General features: G+C 29.8%; 2 protein-coding genes and 1 long non-coding RNA gene across 5 annotated transcripts in view; 1 reads left to right on the top strand and 2 right to left on the bottom strand.

Moving 5' to 3' along the window:
* Positions 1-1,028: 1,028 nt before the first annotated feature.
* LOC127107749 (uncharacterized) lies at positions 1,029-3,078 on the bottom strand. The gene is made up of 2 exons (XM_051045075.1): positions 2,908-3,078; positions 1,029-1,507 (listed from the first exon to the last, which is right to left on the bottom strand). Exons 1-2 carry the CDS (start codon positions 3,016-3,018, stop codon positions 1,271-1,273), a joined length of 348 nt encoding a protein of 115 aa, XP_050901032.1. The 5' UTR covers positions 3,019-3,078; the 3' UTR covers positions 1,029-1,270.
* An 8,522-nt stretch (positions 3,079-11,600) lies between these two features.
* Positions 11,601-19,977, top strand: part of LOC127107750 (uncharacterized) — a 29,414-nt gene continuing 21,037 nt past the window's right edge. The window contains exons 1-3 of the mRNA XM_051045076.1: positions 11,601-11,891; positions 11,980-12,031; positions 12,123-12,239. The gene's annotated coding sequence lies outside the window, so the exon portion shown is untranslated. The remainder of the gene's footprint in view (positions 11,892-11,979; positions 12,032-12,122; positions 12,240-19,977) is intronic.
* LOC127107752 (uncharacterized) lies at positions 15,451-17,349 on the bottom strand. Of its 3 annotated transcripts, none has more exons than XR_007795819.1 (4): positions 17,033-17,349; positions 16,750-16,881; positions 16,518-16,648; positions 15,451-16,402 (listed from the first exon to the last, which is right to left on the bottom strand). It is a non-coding gene; the product is annotated as an uncharacterized LOC127107752 (long non-coding RNA). The 3 variants fall into 3 exon arrangements; XR_007795818.1 differs by having other exon boundaries at positions 16,953-17,349; XR_007795817.1 differs by having other exon boundaries at positions 16,750-17,349.

Genomic DNA, 19,977 nt, shown 5'->3' on the forward strand with positions numbered 1-19,977 from the left:
AACTTTGCTTGTTTCTTGGGCATGACTAATGCGGTTTTTGCTGAGCTTATGGGTGCCATCCTTGCCATGGAGCAAGCTTTTCTTTGAAAAATTGGTCACATTTATGGTTAGAAGTCGATTCTAAGTTGGTGGTCGAGGCTTTTTCCAACCCTTCTCTGGTTCCGTGGACGATTAGAAATAGATGAAAAAATTGCTTACTTGTCCTTAGATCCAAGAATTTTTTTGTTTCTCAAATTTTTAGAAAAGATAACTAATGTGCAGATAAGTCTAATATAAGTCGAACAATTCAACATTTTTGTTTGTGGGATAATGTTCACACCAAATTTCTTTGGATCTCAATAAGGATAAACTTGGTCTTTCTAACTTTAGAGTTTCTAACTCTTGAGGTTTTGGCTTAATCCCATCTTTTGTATCTCTTTTCTTTTACACAAAGGGCTTTGCCCATCCTTAAAATTCACATCTTTAGAAAAAGTTAGATGCTTCTCTCTCTCTCTCTCTCTCTCTCTTCTCTCTCTTCTCTCTCTCTCCTCTATCTCTCTCTCTCTCTCTCTCTCTCTATCTCTCTTCTCTCTCTCTCTCTCTCTCTCTTCTCTCTCTTCGTCTCTCTCTCTCTATCTCTCTTCTCTCTCTCTCTCTCCTCTCTCTCTCTCTCTCTCTCCTCTCTCTCTTCTCTCTCTCTCTATCTCTTCTCTCTCTCTCTTCTCTCTCTCTCTCTCTCTCTCTCTCTATCTCTCCTCTCTCTCTTCTCTCTCTCTCTCTCTCTCTCTCTCTCTCTCTCTCTTCTCTCTCTCTTCTCTCTCTCTCTCTCTCTCTCTCTCTCTCTCTCTCTCTCCTCTCTCTCTCTCTCTCTCTCCTCTCTCTCTCTCTCTCTCTCTCTCTCTCTCTCTCTCTCTCTCTCTCTCTCTCTCTCTCTCTCTCTCTCTCTCTCTCTCTCTCTCTCTCTCTCTCTCTCTCTCTCTCTCTCTCTCTCTCTCTCTCTCTCTCTGATGCAAAAACATATCAAATAAAATTAAGAATATTAATTCGATGCAGAAACATATCAAATAAAATTGAGTAAAAAAAATGGTACAGTACATCAATCATCAAATACATTGAAGTACAAAAAACTGTCTAATACTGTTCTATTTAATACTCTTATTTTAGTGGTCATACGCATTTTTATTATGATGTAAAAGGCATGGCAAATGGGGTATTTATCCTTAAAATGCCATTATGCCACTCATCAATTATTACTTGAGAAGATGCAACAAAACACGAGACGAGACAATCACTAGAGTTTTGAGTGATTATTATCATGTTTAAGAAGTGTTGTGTCAAATACTTTGAGAAAAAATCTTGTTCTTGGTATAGATAGGTTGTTCTCCAATATTGTGCCAATGGTATCAATCAGATCCTTCTTCACTTTGGAATTTATGCCACCCATTGCAACTAGTTCACCATATGCAGCTGGTTCTTTGTTATGTTCAAACATTAATGAAACTGATCCCTTCAATAAAACCATCACAAACTGCAAATTTACATTCAACACATATTCTTCATATTAGTTTCGGTAAAATTAACTTATAACTTATAATTAATGATCGATAACGGATAAAATAATTAAAATATTTTTAATATTATTTTATGTAAAATAATATAAAATAATATTTCAAATATATTTATTAGTTTTAAATTATAATAAAATATACAGAATAAACATAAGTTTTTATTCAATTAATAAAGATATAAAAAATACAAGTTTAAAACTTATAAGTTCAAAATACTACTCTGAATAATATTTGAAAAATAAAATAAGAATCAATAAAATAAGTTAAAAACTCATGCTGAAAATTTCTTATAAAACATAACATTTTTATTGATGTGAAATTAAAATTAAAAATTAAAAGGTAGTTTATTGATGTTACCAAATATGCTTTTAAAAAAAATGTATATAATATGAGAAAATATAAGTAACTTAGGTATTAACTAAATAAGCCCATTTTAAATACATTTGATTGTTGAGTTCTCGATCTTTACATTGAGATTTCTGATTTTCAAAACACTCAATTTTACTTGAAAATAGTATGGTTCAAACCTTTGAAAAAATATCCTTTTAATTTTGTTCCTGTTTATTTTTTTATGATGAATCTACATATAAACTTAATATCGTTAAAAATAATAAATTTGCAAACAAATTTATTATAAAACTATAAAATAATTATAAACATTATAAAATTAAAGTGTGTTTAGGATTAATTATTGATAATAAAGATGAACTCATAATACTGCTCCTGAAGTGCAATCACTATAAACACTTTCTTCCACTATCTTTCTTTTACCTTTTCACTCGATAAATACATAAAGAATTTGAATAGATCCATGGTATCTATTATCTTCAATTATTAAATTGAATAAATAAACCTAATCCATCCAACTTTTTTTCCTTTTATTCAATAATAATAATAATAATAATAATAATAATAATAATAATAATAATAATAATAATAATAATTAAAAAAAAGAAAAAAAAAAGGATGATGCACTGACCGTGTAAATTTATTTTACATTGTCAACGAATGACGACCATGCATCCCGCTAAGTCATACTAAAAATTTTAAAATACTTGTATGAAATGGTAAAATAATATATTATTATTGGATGACAGTGTAAAATTTTTTTACACTTTCAGTGCATCTCCATTAAACCTATAATAATAATAATATACTATTCAAATAATTTTTTACAAATCTAAACAATTGAACTAAATTAACTAATTTACCTCAAAACATAGTAGAAACTATCCACCAAAGATTATGAATTAGTTATCTTAAAAAAACACCATAATCAACAAAAACCCAAAATTTATATGAATTTTCGCACAACCTTAGTGCAGAATGATAAGAGACTTAGATAGAGAAATGACAATACCTGTTCTGGTTTTCCTGTGATAGTAGAGACAGCAGTTGTGGCTTCAGTAAAGATGGGATCAATGTTAACTCCATCTAGCTTGACGTTGGTAGAGAGATAAAGGCAGGGCATTTTTCTTTCTTTCTAAGATTTTTCTTATTCTTATCTACTTTGTCTTAAATGAATGTGACTATGGAAGTTATCTAACTTAGGATTATATAGTAGTATTTAATACTATTTCAACATGTGATGTGTATGCAAAAAATTTATGGAAGCAAGATGATTTCAAGTTTCAACTATTTTGAATACATCATTATTCTTATCTAAGTAGTTTATTACATAGAAAAATAGTTGAAATTAAATGAATAATTAATGGTACTATAAGAGAAATATCTTCAAAAGACACACATAGTAAAGGGTAACCCAAACAAGTGAGTTTCTTCAAAATAAGAGATGGTTGCAGTATGTTACAATTTCATAATTTTTTTGAAAATGTTATTTTATTGTTTATACGAATGATATAATAATTCTTTTATTTACTAAAATGCTTGTATTAGACGTGGTTGTTCTATGTTGTACACATTTATGAATTAATGTTTGTATTAGATGTGGTTATACTATGTTGTACCAATGCATGAAATAATGTTTGTAATAATGATGTTATAATGGCGTATTAATGCTTTTATCTACTAAATTTTTTAGACTAGATGTAATTGTACTAATTATGTTCTAATGCATCAACTTATGCTTGTATTAATGTTGTTCTAGTGTTTTTATCTACTAAAATGTTTCTACTATATATGGATGTATTAATGTATGTGCTAAGCATGACTTTACTAAAGCTTGTGATTAACATCAAATTCCTTAATATATTATTACTGTATACTAACACAATTTTAGGATTGCGGTAATGTATTTTAAAATTTAGGATTATTTCAGCTTGTTATACTAGTGCAAATTCAAGATTGTGCGAGTTTTCATAAACTATTAATATTATGTTATTTTTTGTTTTTGTTGATTATATTCTTTCTCTCTACTTAATTGTTATTTACGGAATGTGTTTACGGAATGTGTATGGAAAAAGGATTATTGAGAGAGACTCAAAAGAGGCACCTGGAGATAATGTTTCTTAGATGTTGTTGGAGAAGTGGACAAGAGGGTAAAAAAGGATTAATGTTTCTTATATGGTTTGGGATCAGAAGCAACAAAATACAAGTGGTCTAGATCTTCCACATCTGACGGTATCTCATCGTATGAATATGGATTTTTTTATTTGTCTATTGAAAAGAAGACCCTTAAAAAGAAACTTAAGACTCACGAGGATTTGATTCGTGCATCGCAGGAAAACTCACGTTTTCTTAGAGAATAATTGTTCTGATTTATGGAAAAAAATTCTATAGGCCATCAACCTCCACGTTCAGATCAAAATTCATCTTCACCCACTTCTTGAAAAATAGTAATAAATTATGGTGAATACACATTTGTTTGTCATCTCTTAGTTTCAAGAACAATGATAATATTATTTTCATTGTAATTTCTTAATTTTAAGAGTTTTATGTGAACTATTTTAGTTGTAATATCTAGTGTCAACAAAACAATACTATGATTTTAATATTTAGTTTTAAGAACATATTTATGATATTCACAAAAAAGTTTCTCGTGTTTCATCTTGTGATTTATTTATTTTAATCATGATGATATAGTAAATCCAGTTAGAGTATTAATTAAATTTGGCAGGTTCTCATTGATTAGTGACGAAATATAAATGTCACTAAATCACTATCATCTAATTTAGCAACAAAATAAATTAGTCATAAATAAGGAATTTTATTGTTCCTTAATGACCGAATATAAACATCACTAAATAAATCATTTAATTTAGTGACAAAAGATATCCCTTACAAAATGAGTATTCAAACATTAATGTTAAATAATTAGTGACAGAAAATAAACGTCGCTAAAGTATAATTATTGAGGTATTTAAAAATCCCTCACAAATTACTAACGAATTTATTTTCAGTGATTAGTATTGAAACTTTAAATTTAGTGACAGATTAGTTTCGAACTATTTGTGACGAAATTTGAAATTCCTCACAAATATTTTGCGACATTGAAATTCGGTACGAATATTGGCACGTCGTAGAATCCGTCACTAAAGGTTTTTGTGACAAAAATTTAGTGTAATAGTGACAGAATAATACCCTCTCTAAATTAATTTTTTTCTACTAGTGTAGGCTTATCATCATTTTGAACTCATAGAAAGAGTGTGACGCCTCATTTATATCTTTTTCATCACTTCATTGCTTTAATTTTGTCCCAACTTATCTAATTTATAATATTATGTGTCCTTACTCCACATTATTATATAAAAATCACAAATTTCCTAAATTTATCAAAAAGTATGAGAAAAATGATTGAATATCAAATTGGTTAGTCATCAGAGATTCAAAGTCGCCTTATTTGAAGTTTGTTATGTCTGTCCTCTTGTGCATGAACTTAGTGATGGGAAATAATCGTTCTATGAATTTTTCTTCCAACTTATACAATGCCTAAATAGTACCACTTAGAAATACATGTAACCAATCATATACGAGTCCAACTTGTTGGGAGTTATTTCAAAAGACAGACAGAGTAAAGGGTAACCCAAACAAGTGGATTTCTTCAAAATTAGAGATGGTTGTTGAACATAGAGAATGTGTTTTGGAAAATAAAAGAGGTTTAAAATTTTTTCAAGTGAATGTGTGAGTTGTCTTAGTAATTCTAGAATTACTTTTACACCTTTACATTACACGGATCACTTAGACACAATATCAGACAAGCTTTCACACTTCCTCTTTTTACACAATCTTGAAGCTTCAAGACTCCTTATTTCATTCATCAATTATTTAACACTTCATATGTGACTTAATTCTTCTAACTGATGAGGATTTATATAGCTTATTTGATAGACATTGTCATCATAAATTACTAGATCGGAGATCATCAGTGACTTCTCTGAATGCCGCTTGATCTTAGGTGTTGAATATTGAATCAGACTTGACATCTTGACCTTACAAAAAACATCTAGAACATTGTTTTGTCTTGATAGATGAAGGCTTCACATAATGTTGTTTGACATATAGTCTTGTCATTATCAAAACCATCACAAACATCAAAGTATTGCAGATAGTTGTACATTCAAGCACATGATCCATATTCTTCCTCTTTTTAATGATGACATCACATCTCTCAAGGAGGTGGACAAAAACAAAAAAGCATAAATAAAATATTGGAGTGGTTAAAATATCCCTCACAAATATAAATAGTATATCTTACTCCCCTAGAGATTATACTTTCTTTCCTTTTACATTATCAGAAAGGCAAAACTATATATTAATTACAGGAAAACATTTTCTTCTTCCAAGCCTTACAAGCACACATTTAAGCACAAATATCTCAAATGATTAAAGAAGGACGGATTTAATAATTAACTTAAACAATTATTTATTAAAGTAAAAAAAAAGGGTAAGATGTAGAAAATAAGAAAATAAATTAAGCAACAAAACAAATAAGGAAATCAACAAGGACAACTCAATGTCCTCCTCCTCATCATTAAATACCCCAGACGACGATGACATCTCAGTCCTAACAAGCTTTCTTTCCAGATAGTCAATCTTCTTGCTTGTCTACTCTGCTCTTTGATGATGGTGTAAGCTTAAGTAGAAAAGGTCTTAGGGATCTCATGATCAAAGTTTGTCTAGATTTAGGGACCTGGTTTCTCAAGTGCGTGTTGACTTCGCACATATTTTCTTGATTTGGAACCACCACTTCATCGACGATGGATATCCATGTATGCCCCAATGCAAATTCCCCTATCATTGTCAAGTTACTAATGGATTCTTCCTCTTCAAGGTTGAAGTTAGTATGCTCCAGATTTTTATGACCAAATCACCATATGGAAACCACAAATCCCTTTTCTTCGGCTCTACATCATGTGATATAATACCCAGTTTTCCTAATTCATTTAAAATTTGTTTGCCAACACTAAAGTTAAAGTCAAATGTATTTTGGATACTTGCCCAAGAATTTTTTTTTGGGATGAGGATTGTGTTTCCATGTAGTTAATGAGCAAAATATCTGGGTGCATACAGCCTACAACAAATGGAGTAAGAATTCCATTATTTAGATTTTATAGGAAGGAGAGAGCAACATTACCAAAATTAAAATATCCACCTGCTACTATTTCGTCTGGCTTGTACTATGATCCAGTGCAAGGAAGATATAAAATTTCAAGGAATTTTGCCAAAGTCAAGGAGATTGGATGCTTTCGTACATCAAAAGTGATGATACCATCTTTATAGATAAGGTTGGCGCAGATAATTCTTAAAATAGTCGAAAACATCTCTCATGGGACATTGCTGACGAAGTCCTTCAATTGTGCTTGAACAAAGACATCAAAAAACTGCTTTCAAAGAATTGAAGATCCAATGAGTAGGTTGGGAAAAGATTATTAAAAATAAAATATCTATTGATTTTGTTCTCTTTTTCTTACAAAGATAATTTGTTTGAGAAGTATGCCCAAAAAGATGTGCTTCCAGAAGTTCTGACTCTTTTAGGTGCCATTTAGTGATGATGAATGAATAAAATAGAGGAACACTCAAGAAGAATTCACAAACTTCACTAAAAAAAGTAAGAACAAATGCAAGCATGATAAGACAAAAATATTTGGGATGATATGAGAAAAGAGGGGATAACGAGCTACGTTTTATATGCTTGATATAATCAATAAGCAGGGCTTCTAATCAATTAAACGTTTAATGCAATAGATTCTGATTGATTAATTGATGATGACGATCATTTTAGAGTGATCTAATAGATTAGGCCATTAGGATTAATCGATTAAGTGACATAAAGTTTTAAATTCAAATGCGCCAGTCAACCAGCCTATTAAGTCTAATCAATTAGAAGCAACTTTTTCAACTTCCTTGGTCCATTTGGGTCTTGGATGACTTTGGGCTCTGAATTTCTTCTTGTACCCCTTTCTTTTTGCTTTGCACCCCTCGCTTAAATTTTCATTTTCTTAAACCACAATATTAGTAAAAATGAAACAAATTCACTAGACACATAAACAACCACGTGATAGAGGATTAATCAAAGTTTTTTGAATATTATTCTCTATCAAGTTTTTACCTCAAATTTTCAAGAAACTTTGAGAACTCCCCATTCAAGAGAACTACATCACACCTTTTATTCTCCATCTCTCTAAACTGCTTGATACGACAGTTGAATCACATATCTTCAATATTGATAAATCAGGATTACAAACAAACTTTTTAAAATTTTCCTCAACCATCAAGTTCATAAAAACCCATATTTTGGTGGATCTTTCAAACTCATTCTTTGCATAAATTTTATTTATTTACGATTAAGCCCTCAAAGTTGCAAAGCATACATTCCAAACAAAACAAATTTTTATTTTCGGAAACCAAATATTTTTAGGTCCTTTTAAGGTTTTAGATTTAAGATGTCTAATTTCTCCCTTTAGACCATATTAAATTTTGCATTTTAGAAAAATAAAAAAGGTTTTAAATGCCCAAGCTTATTACAATACTTTCACTTAAACACAAATCAATAAGATTTCTTTTTATCATGACAAATACTAATGAACACTTTATTTGGGGTATACCCTTATCCATTTTTATTATAGGAAGCTCTTTGATTCGATAAAATTAGATCCAAGTTCTTTTTACCCTTAGCAAATTTACCCAGGGTTTCATGTAGGTTATCTAACTAATTTTTCAATGAAATACATGTTTCACATTTAACTTACTGTCTTCTAATCTCATCTATTTCATTCTCATCTATTTCATTTCCAAGCACTTTATTACTAATTATTGAAAAGTATAATTTCGGCAAATATTTTTATATCGTATCCACATAGATTGGTTGTTATTACCGCCGTTCGATAATCCAAATTGTTATAAGTTCAAAATGTAACCAAGTTGTTTGGTTTGAAAAGTTATCTTTTGAGTCAAATGTCACTAAAACAATAAAATAGTTTTAATCAAATGTAAAAAGCTTGGCAAGATTGGAGTTCACGATTCAAATTGCTTATGATTCCTTATGACAACTATATAGATTTAAGATTATTGATGATGTTCAAGTATCCTCTCAATATCATTTATGTCTAAATGATATTGTGATAATCACTATATTAATCTTTAGATGATTTCTCCACCTAACTATCAATATAGCAATCTTTAATGGTTGATACAAAAGAACAGTAGTGAATAAATCTATTTCTACAACTTATTCACTACTTGAAAATATATTTTATGTCAAGACTCAAATAATTTCTTTCAACAACTACTCAAATCTAATATTCAACTTAGGGCAAAAATATCATTCAATACATCAATAATCTTTTATCATATATAAGAGTCAAATAAAATACATAAACAAATAGGAATAGCTACTACCTCCAATCTTGACAAAATGGGGTTTAGCTCCTCATCATCATTTTGGAAAGCCAAAGGCAATGGTAGAATAAACTCTGTTTTTCTCTTACAAAATATCAAACTATGAATGAATGAATGAATATTTTCCATTCTGCTTTTCTTAAAGAGTTGACCTTTCCTAAAATGTTCATTTTCATCTAAAACTGAAAAGCACCCTAAAACAGATACAAAACTGTCACACACAGCTGGCTTGGAAACAGAACACTTGGCCAAAACAGCTTGCTGGATTCGCAAGGTTCGCGGCGCCATCCCTGGTCGCGGCGCGAACTGAAGCTACTTCAGCTTCTTTGCCTTGAAAGCTTCATGCAATGATTCTCCCAAGTTTTAATCTTCCAAATTATGCCTCCAAATTGCATTCAACATTTCTTCCAAATTATGATTATGCATTCCGACGCTCTCTTGTACAAAAAATTCTACAAAACTAACAAATATGTGAAATAACTACTCAAAACAACATCAATTAAACCTAATTGCATTTATACAAAATTGTGAGAATAAAAGTGTGTAATTACATCAAAAATTGGTAAAAGGGACCAATAAAATTATATAAAAAGTAGTACTAATTGGTCCCTAACACTAATTTTCAAAAATTCAAACAATCATTAAATTCTACGGTGCTTTTTTCCATTTTTTTCATGCTCTTTACCAAGTTTAACAGTTAATTTAAAAATTTGCTTATAAGTTAGAGTTTTTACCCCAATATCATCTTCTTCATTGGTGGGTTTGAAGGAAACATTTTTTTTTGTAAAATTCACTTGTCGTTCTTCTAGAATATACTCTTGAGAATCTTCAAATGAGCCATCGGATATATCTTTGAATACATCTTTGCATAAATTTCTACAAGAATATCTTGAGGTCTCTCCCATTGATTATTCATGTGTTGTTACCTCTTATTCATGAGATAACTTAATATGATGAATCTTTAAAAGAATTCTTGGATGTTGATTCTTAAACAATCTTTTCGGATGTTGATTTTTCATAGGATCATTCATTTATAATGACAATTATTTGCAACAATACTTCTGGTGTTGTTCTTTCAACCACTTCTTCAAGTAGTTTCTTTGATAAATATAGTATTATGAAGATTTTTCTTGTGAACTTGACTTTGTTTCTTCATTTTTTAGAAGCTAGATTATCTCTTTGAGTTTTAAGATAATGTCCCCACTTCTAGATTTTTCCCGAAATTCAGCACAAATATTTTTATCCTTCAAGTTAAGTATTGGATCAAGTTTTTTCACCAATTTTTGAGTCTGAGATATTTTTTAGATACAAACTTTCTAAAACAACTTCCAATGATTCTAATGTTTGAGAACTATCTCTGAAGTTGATTTTCACTTTTATTTGGTGACTCATATTCTTGGATATTGATGTTCATTCTCTCTTGTTCAATCTCTGGAAAATATCTATGGATCATTTCAAAAGTGCCACATACTTTCTAGGCCGAATTATAATTAAAAGGAGAAAGTTACTCTCTAGTTCTTAGAGCATTCATCATCAAGTACTTAACTTTAAAATTAAGTTTGACTTTTCTCTTATCTTCTTTGATCCAAAGATTATCTAATTTCTTCACTACTTTATTATTGATACAATAAGTAGGAATAAACAGATCATTGATAACAAACTTCCACACTTCAAAATTATTAACTTTAATAAAAAAATTCATTTTAGATTTCCATAAGTCAAACCTTTCACCTTCAAACAATGGATGTTTATTTATAATAAGTCCCTTGTTAAAAACGAAAGAAGCATTTTAAGTAATCATTCTACCTCCTAAGACGATTAATCTTATAACAGAAGTCAGGATTTGATGTCACTTATTGGACAATTGACTCTAAACACAAGAGGTGGAAGGGTAAACACTACTAGAATAAGTCATTTTAGCCTCCTAGTTTAGAGTCGGCCACCGACACGGACACTATTAGTGTCGGCTAAGCCTACACTAACGGACTCTATCTAGGTACATCTTTTAAGACAAGTTATTTTTTTTATCAGTGTCGGCAAAACCGACACTACTTGTTATGTTACCTTTGAAGAATGTTTGATTAATTTATTTAGAGTCGGTGAGACCGACTCTATCTAGTAGCATTATTTTTTAATTAGTATTTATTTACTTAGAGTCCGCTGAGCCGACTCTATTCTTATAACATATACATTTTCCATTTATTTATCTATAATATATATATATATATATATATATATATATATATATATATATATTTAAGGTTTAAGTATTTTATTTATTAATTAGAGTCCGCTTGGCGGACTCTATGTAATTTTCTATTTCGGACCAAAAATTGCGCGACAGCTTATTTCCCTCTTTCCTTTTCCCTCGTCATTTTTCACTCTCCCTCCATTTCATTTCACAAAACGAAAACCCTAATTCCATGCTAAATCGTGAATCCCTTTTTTCCCTATTTCGTGAACCGATTCGTGAATCCCTAATCCGTGAATCCATTGAAGAATCCCTAATTCAAAATCCCTCGTTAAAGGGTTTCTGAATCATCAAAGGTAATGCATATTCATCTCAAGTGATTTCCATGGAGTTTTGGTTTAATGAGTATGAGATAGTCATATGTTTTATGTTTTCTGAATGTAGGTTTTCCAGAACTATCGGCTTTGTGGATGCTGGAATCAACTTTTCTTTGCAAGTTTAGTATTGTTTCCAAATATGTTTAAAGTCTCCTTTAAGTCTGAAACTACAAAAATCAAATTATTTGCTAATTGGTTTTCTGAATGTAGGTTTTCAAGAATGCTCATCTTACTTAGTGGAGGCAGTAAGCAGTTGTTGAATGCAAGTTAATTTGGAACCGAAGCACTATATCATCCGGGATTTTGCAAAGACAACTCTTTCTCAAGGTTAGTCATCCCTATGTTAATTTGGAACCAGACTGAACTGTTAGTGTTTGCAATAGTTAGTGTTTGCATCAGTTAGTATTTCTCAAGGTTGGGGTTATAATTTATTTTGAAGGAAATATTTTTTCTGGACTCAAATTTATTAACTGTTTGCATCAGTAGTGAAAGCTGTGTTTGTGAAAGCTGTATAGTTTCTATGATACTCCTGTTATGAACATATGTGTGGTGTTAAATGTGATTTTGATTGCTCTGCTATATAGTTTCTACCTGTGTTTGTGAAAGCTGTATAGTTTCTACTTGTATCTTATAAGCATCACTTATTTTAAACTAAGTAAATTAAATCCAAGATTTTGAATATAAATAAATGGAAAATATAATTTATGTAATAACCAAAATACTTTTAAATGTTTAAAATTTGTTGCAACATACGCATTGTGTGATGAGGTTCAGGGTTGCTTGAAAGATGTATCATGAAGTGTGTATTTGTTGATTTCCGGAACATGTCGTGTAAGATTCATTGCTAGTAGAGACATGAAAAATCTAATGAAAAATGTAAAATAAGTGTAACGGTTTCAAAAACAGATAACTCATACCAATAAAGATATGTCTTCATAGTCATGTTGCTATAACATTGGCAATTACAATAAAAAACAGACAATCATAACATGATGTATTTAATCAATTAAAGCAGCAAACTCTGATTGAATATGTTAAATGTTGTTTCAGAAGTAATCCAAAAACTGGGCAATATATAACTAAGTTATGGCAAGTATTTCTTCATAGTCATTGCCCTCTAACTTTTTTCCAGGTACAACCAAAAATAGATAATCATAAGCGTATGTTCTAATCATAAAACTTGGGCAATATATTATATGGTATGTTCTAATCATAAGCGTATGTTCATATCAAAAACCATTGTTTCAATATGTTATATGGTATTATAGAAGTAATCTAAAACTTGGGCAATATATAACTAACTTATGGCAAGTATGTTTAAGAAAATTATAGTGCTGCTGTACCAAGGTTATTAAACTTAGAAACTATTGTAGTGCTGCTGTACGATGAAGGTTATTAAACTTAGAAACTATTGTAGTGCTGCTGTACCAAGGTTATAGTGCTGCTGTACCAAGGTTATTAAACTTAGAAACTATTGTAGTGCTGTTGTACCAAGGTTATATCTCATTCTTACATTTGACTTATGCTTATGAATTCTACATTGAAGAATAAGGCGTGAGGCATGTTACCATGTTAGATAGCTTAGTAAGAAACGTCATAAACAACATAGAAAGCCTAAGATAATAGAAAATATTCATCCACGTTATGTAAAACTTGCAATAAAATTTTATTTCCTCAACTTTCTTCTTGGCATCAGCAAGATAAGGTTGATTGCAACTCATATCATAAATGAAATAAAATCTCACTGGTAACTATTCTTTTAATACAGTTATTGATTAATGGGCATTCATTTGAGCATGGATGTCAATTGATCTATCGCGTATCCGTCATGTTGTGAATAAATTTGTGTCGGTTACCTATGTCTTTATGTCGGAGTGTTGGTTTTTTTCTCAGAATAAGTGTTGGATCTTTTATCTTTGGAATAACATTGTAAATAATCATAATCTATTTTGTTTCTTCTTTTTGCACTGTACGGCTCTGTTTGCGTAGACGGTTTGGTTATAGTTACCGTTAGTTTTTGTCGGCACCGTTAACTCTAATTGTTATAAGAGAATTGTTTGATTGTGGTTACCACTTGTTTAAACTCATAGTTCGAGCTAAGTGTATGATTTACAAATTTTTGAACTTTATTTTGATTTCGAACACGCATTGGCTATGTTGTGTTTTTCTCTTTTCGGTTTCCCTTGGATTGCGAATTGGTTATGTTGTAAATGAAATTCTAGCATCGGGATATAACCTTTCACCTTTGTGGCATTTGATTCGCATAGATTTTGTTTATATTTCGAATTAAGTTCTATTCTGTTGTTGTGATCACTGTCCCAGTGTTGTGTTTTTTTTCTGGTTTCGAGGCGGTTGCTTTGTGTATCGGCTACCTTATGCGTTTTGGTTGCGTATGTTTGTAGGTAGAAGTTTTGTTTTGGTTTGTATGTTGATTTGTGTTGGCATGGTAATAATTTGGTACTACTGTACATGACAGTCTATATAGTGACTACATACTGCAAGTTGTTAGTTATTTCCATTAACATGTAGTTTTGGTTCGGTTTACATTAAAAAATAAACTAAGAATTAAGGCTTACATTGTTTTAGTTAGATTTCAGGAAGTGAGTACAATAGCTTATTGGATTTGTTAAAATATACAGCAGTTTAATAGATTTATAAATCTGTGCAGCAATTTTGTTTACGGTCTGAAATAATAATGTACAATAGTATTAAAATTTGGTATGTTCGTCATGTTTAATTTTTGAACCACTGAAAATAAAATAAAAATCCCTTGGAATGCATGTATTCTATTCTCTCCTAATACCCATTAGGAAGTTATCTGATTTTCTCCTAATACCCATTAGGAACTGTCATACCCCGATTTTGGTCCTGAAAATTTTTCATTCGGTCTTCGGCCTAAAGTTCATTTGCATACATTCATGACAATTTCATATGTATTATCCATTCAAGGTCATGGTGCAAATTTCTGACTAGCAATTCATATGTTAAGTCGGTAGCAAAATATCATTTGAAATTAAAGCTTTCTCTTTGTTGAAATAAAAGAACCATTTTTATATATATGTGTACAATCATTGTGTTTGCAAAAAATATCACTTTAACCAAAGTAAAGTCAGTTTTTTTCTAAGCTCTAAGACCTATTCTATTTCAACCTCATGTTGATTCTAATTTCCTCGATTTCCTCTTTATACATTTCTTGTTCTCCAAGCAAGAACCAAAACTGATACACATAAGCATGGCATTCAAATGCATTCATGTTAAGCCAATGTAGCCTTGCATTAGTAGTAATTGAAAAGTCAAACAACTTAAAGCATATCTTTTATTATATTATAATTATACTGTGCTAGTAGTGTTAGAATTAACATTCAAAATTTCTTTTTCTATGTGTGATTACATGAATTGATTGATTTTTGCTTGTATGTAACACGATATATATTATTTATATAACATAGGCAGTCATGACTTATTCTTTTGGGATGTCTGTATCAACATATTTATAATTCTTTTGTTTCTTATTTAATCCATGATAGACATTGTGAGATGGAATAGAATAATCACGCTTCATATTATAAAGCTATACAGCTACAAAAAATTAAGGACTATACTAGGCACCTAATTACAAACAACCATAAACAAACGGAAACTACAAATTTGAGGCACTAAAGCTAATCTCCGGCATTTTAAAACTTTACGGTACGCTACAAATGGATTAGAACCTCACATGATTCATAGATACAATGTTCTTGATCATGACAAGTTTGAGTTGAATAATATGCATAGACAGATTATACACACGGAAGCATATATTGGTCAGCTAAAAGTTAAATCCGCTGCTGCTGCTTGTCGCTCGATCAATTCATCTATTGAAGTCGTGGAACATGAAGAAGCTTTACAGAATTCCAAAACAGCCCCGCCATCCAATGCGCTTCATAGCCGCATCCAAGCCGAAATTTCCAAGCTAACCAATAACCTTCAAACTTCCTATTCATTCCTGAAACAAATATGTTCAAAATTACAATCATTTCTAATTCCATCTATACACAATCCTATTACCCAATCAGTATCCAAAACCTGAACAATTTCAAGCCCAATTTCAGGCACAATAGCCAACATTCTCTACAAGGTTCGTAACAGAACAACCTGGTGGCAATGGTTCATATCAGTTTCACAGCAAATCCCTTGTAAACATCACAATGCGATCAGGAAAGTCAGCAAGATAATAGAAGATTAATCTCTTTCAGTATGATAATAACAATCACGAATAACAACAACTTATTTCCTAACTGTTAATATAACATTAGAATCTTTTAGAAGCTCAGTTCAAAAAACAGAACCCCTCTTTTTTAATGAAATTCTCCACCATATTTCTAACACCTCTAACTAACCCACAAAACCTGTATTTAAGCGACATAATTTCAAACGCAGCCGCCGTTTCTCGAAGCCAACAGCAAACACATTAGCAACAACACATTCAACCTGCAACACCTACTAACCTGCAGAGATTAATAAGCATAACAGTAAGAATAATTCCTCATAGTTGAACAAAATTTCCAATTAATAAGAAATTCTGCATTAACAGTTAAGTAAGACAATGTAATGAGACTTAACATTAACATTAGCTTATAACGGAACTGATTTTCATCCTTGATAGCTAGCACTTCTTCACACCTAGAAGTTCATGGTAGTAGCAATAGTTGAGCTTTGCAAATAACCGAAGTGTTTCTTTTCACCAATTTTTACTACAGTAAAACCAAGTAATTAGCAAAGGCTGTAAAGTTCAAAAAATAACCCAAAAGAGAATTGAGACAAAGTTAGAGGAAGAAAGCTAAGTTCATATTACCGTTTCCAGATTTAAGTATCAAGCGAGACAGGCAAAGCTGAGCACCTAAAAGCACTTCCAAGAGGTTTCCCTTTTTAATCTCCATAGCTAGCTCGAAAACCCTAACTGATTGGGTATAAAAAGAGGCGGATGCTGTAGAAAAAAAGGAGAGTTTTTTAGGAGCGGCGACGAAAAACCTAACTTCAATCAGCCAAAAAAAAAACCTAAAGTTTTCAGAGAGCGAAAGCCCTAGAGCTAGAAGAGTTGAGCGGCGACGGGAGGAAGATCCAAGCATCGTCATTACCACCGGACCACCGCCGAAGGTGAGTTTTACTGCTTGAATCTCTTTAAAGCATTTTGTTTTTCTGGCATGTAGAGTGAAAGTTTGTGAATGAGGTTGAGATTGAGAGATGACATGAGCGAGAGAGGTGTGAGATAGAGCGATCGAGAGTGGCGAGATGGTAAGAGATCGAGAGTGAGAGAGAGAAGGATGATCGAGCGTGAAAGAAGAAAGGAAGTGAATGGTGATAGGTTTACTGATTTTAATTCTCATTGTTTACTGATTTTAATTCTCATTGTTTACATTTATTCTATTTTCAATATTATTTAATACACTTTTCTTCTTCTTCCAAGAATCACGTGAAGATTTACTGTTCATTTGGTCTTTTGAAAATCACTAAATATTCAGTTGCCTGTTCATAGGAAAGAACAACATTTATGACTTGATTTTTATTTATTTTATTATTTGGTTTATTTTTTTAGTTAAAAGAGAAAGTAAAAAATAAAAACAAAAACAATTTTATATTATATTTATTTTTAATTAATGGATGCTTAGAAATTTTCTTATTTTCTTCTTTATTTTAAAATATAACCGTTGGTAAAAATATATTAAAATCAGAATAATAAAAAGATTTTTTTCATTATTTCTTTTAATTGTTTTTTAATAATTTAGTTATTTGGTCATCATTAATTAATTGTTACTATTATTAATTAGATTATTTAATTAGTTTTGATTTCTAAATTATTTTATCATTCATTCTATGATTTAATTAAAATATCTACTTTTTTATTTATTTATGGGTTGCTATTTAAATAAATAATTGTACGATGATATTGATCGAATAGATAGAATAAGAATTTTGGCCCAATAACATGTTTTTTTAAAAATTCGATTAAATATTTTTTTCCCGATTAAATCATCTTATCATTTAAGTCAAAATATTAAATATTTTCAAAAGTTACTGTAAAGAAGAGGACCATTGGAATCTAGCATTCCGGTGGGAACCCTCGAATACTCGGTCATAAGCCTTGCATTTTCGATTAACCGTTTATTTTATTTTCTTTGTTTCTTAAAACATTTAAATCAACTTATTCTTTTGTTATTTTTTTTAAAAATAAAAATAAATACATAAATACATATAAGTCATATTAATAAAAATTACAAAAAGAGTTTTCTATTTATTATTTTGTATTTTAGATTATGTTGTAAAATATTTTAAAAATTAACTTAGTTAGTTTCATTATTATTATTAGATTATGTCATAAATTTCAAAAAAATTAAGTTCAATATTTATTTTATTTTTATTTTATATTATGTCATAAAAATCAAAAATTAAGTTTACCATTTATTTCTAGATCATGTCATAAAAATTCATAAAAAATAAGTTTAGCATTTATTTTCTTTAAATTTCAGATCATGTCATGAAATATTCAAAAAAATCAAGTTTGCCATTCATTTACTTTTAATTTTTAAATCATGCCATAAAATATTCCAAAAAAAAAGAGTTTATCATTTATTTAATTTAATTCTAGATCATGTTATAAAAATTCAAAAAAAATAACTTTACCTTTCATTTTATTTTAATTTAGATTATGTTATAAAAATTATAAAAAATTTAATTTAGTTATTTTCATCATTAGTTTTAGATCATGTTATAAAAAATATTAAAAAGATTAATTTAGTCATTTTCATCATTATTTTTAGATTGTTATAATAAATAAAGATTAATTTAGTTAGTTTTATTATTATTTTTAGATTCTGTTATAAGATTTTTTTTTTTTTTTAAAAAAAATATATATAATTTAGTTATTTTCATCATTATTTTAAATTATGTTATAAAAATATAAAAAAGGTTAATTTAAATATATTTATTATTATCATTAGATTATGTTATAAAAAATAAAAAGGTTATGTTTAATTTATTTTTTGTTGTTGTTATAAAAAAGTATTTAATTGTTTTATTATCAGACTTTTTTTAAATAAAAAATAATCTGCATGTGTCTAATATTAAGTTGATCTTATTTTCTCACTTTATTTTACTAGACATAAAAAGAATATAATTGTATTTTTCTCCAACTTAATTTCTTGCTATTTTCTCTAAATGTTTGAATAACTCTAGAATTATTATTTTCATATAATATCATTTTCTTTGTAGTTTTATTTATTATTGTTAGAATATTACGAATAAATAATTAAATAAATATCTAGTAATGATGTTGACTAATTAATATAATAAAATACTTATGACTATTTTTTTAAACTTTGATCCTACCCCAAATTATACATTTTAATCTGATTAGTTTGTTTCTTATCCCAATTAAAACACTTTACTATTTAAGTTAAAATATTAAAACCTTTTATGAATAACTCAAAAGAAGTGGACTATTGGAATCTAGCATTCCGGTAGGAACCCTTGAATGATCGGTCTTGAACCACGCGTTTTGGATTAACTGTTCATTCTTTTTAAAACACATTAATTAACTTGGACAAGGGGAAGGACCGTTGGGATCAAGCATTCTGGCGTAACCCTTTGAATAGTTGATTCTCATCAAGTGTTCGTTGTCCAAATATTTTTCTTAAATAATTCGAATAAGAAAGGACCATTGGAATCTAGCATTCCAGTGGAACCCTGAAATTTTGATCTTAGGGCTTATGCCTCATTCTTAAATATCCGTATTTCAAACTCAAAAACATATACTTAATTTCTATCTTAAACTCTTTCAATAAAGATGGAAATGGAACATGGTGTATACCATGCACTCCTGAGGCTAGGATTCGAGATGTATATCTCGCTTATCCAAGTTCTCGCCATCACTCAAAATACATCCAACCAATCAAACCCCTTTTCTCGCCGTCGTGCGATTAATCAAAAACCTTTTTCATAAATGAAAGATATATTGTCTTAAGTGATACAAAACAATGTTTCGGCCACGATTGTTGAGTAGAGATAAATGACGCTTTTCCGAATG

This window comes from Lathyrus oleraceus, chromosome 7, assembly GCF_024323335.1.
Source record: "Lathyrus oleraceus cultivar Zhongwan6 chromosome 7, CAAS_Psat_ZW6_1.0, whole genome shotgun sequence".
Lineage (NCBI taxonomy): Eukaryota > Viridiplantae > Streptophyta > Magnoliopsida > Fabales > Fabaceae > Lathyrus > Lathyrus oleraceus.

Coding starts and splice junctions, on each gene's coding strand:
- LOC127107749 (XM_051045075.1), bottom strand. CDS start 3,018: ATGCCCTGCCTTTATCTCTCTACCAACGTCAAGCTAGATGGAGTTAAC. Junction 1,508..2,907: donor TCACAGGAAAACCAGAACAG/GTATTGTCATTT, acceptor GTAAATTTGCAG/TTTGTGATGGTTTTATTGAA.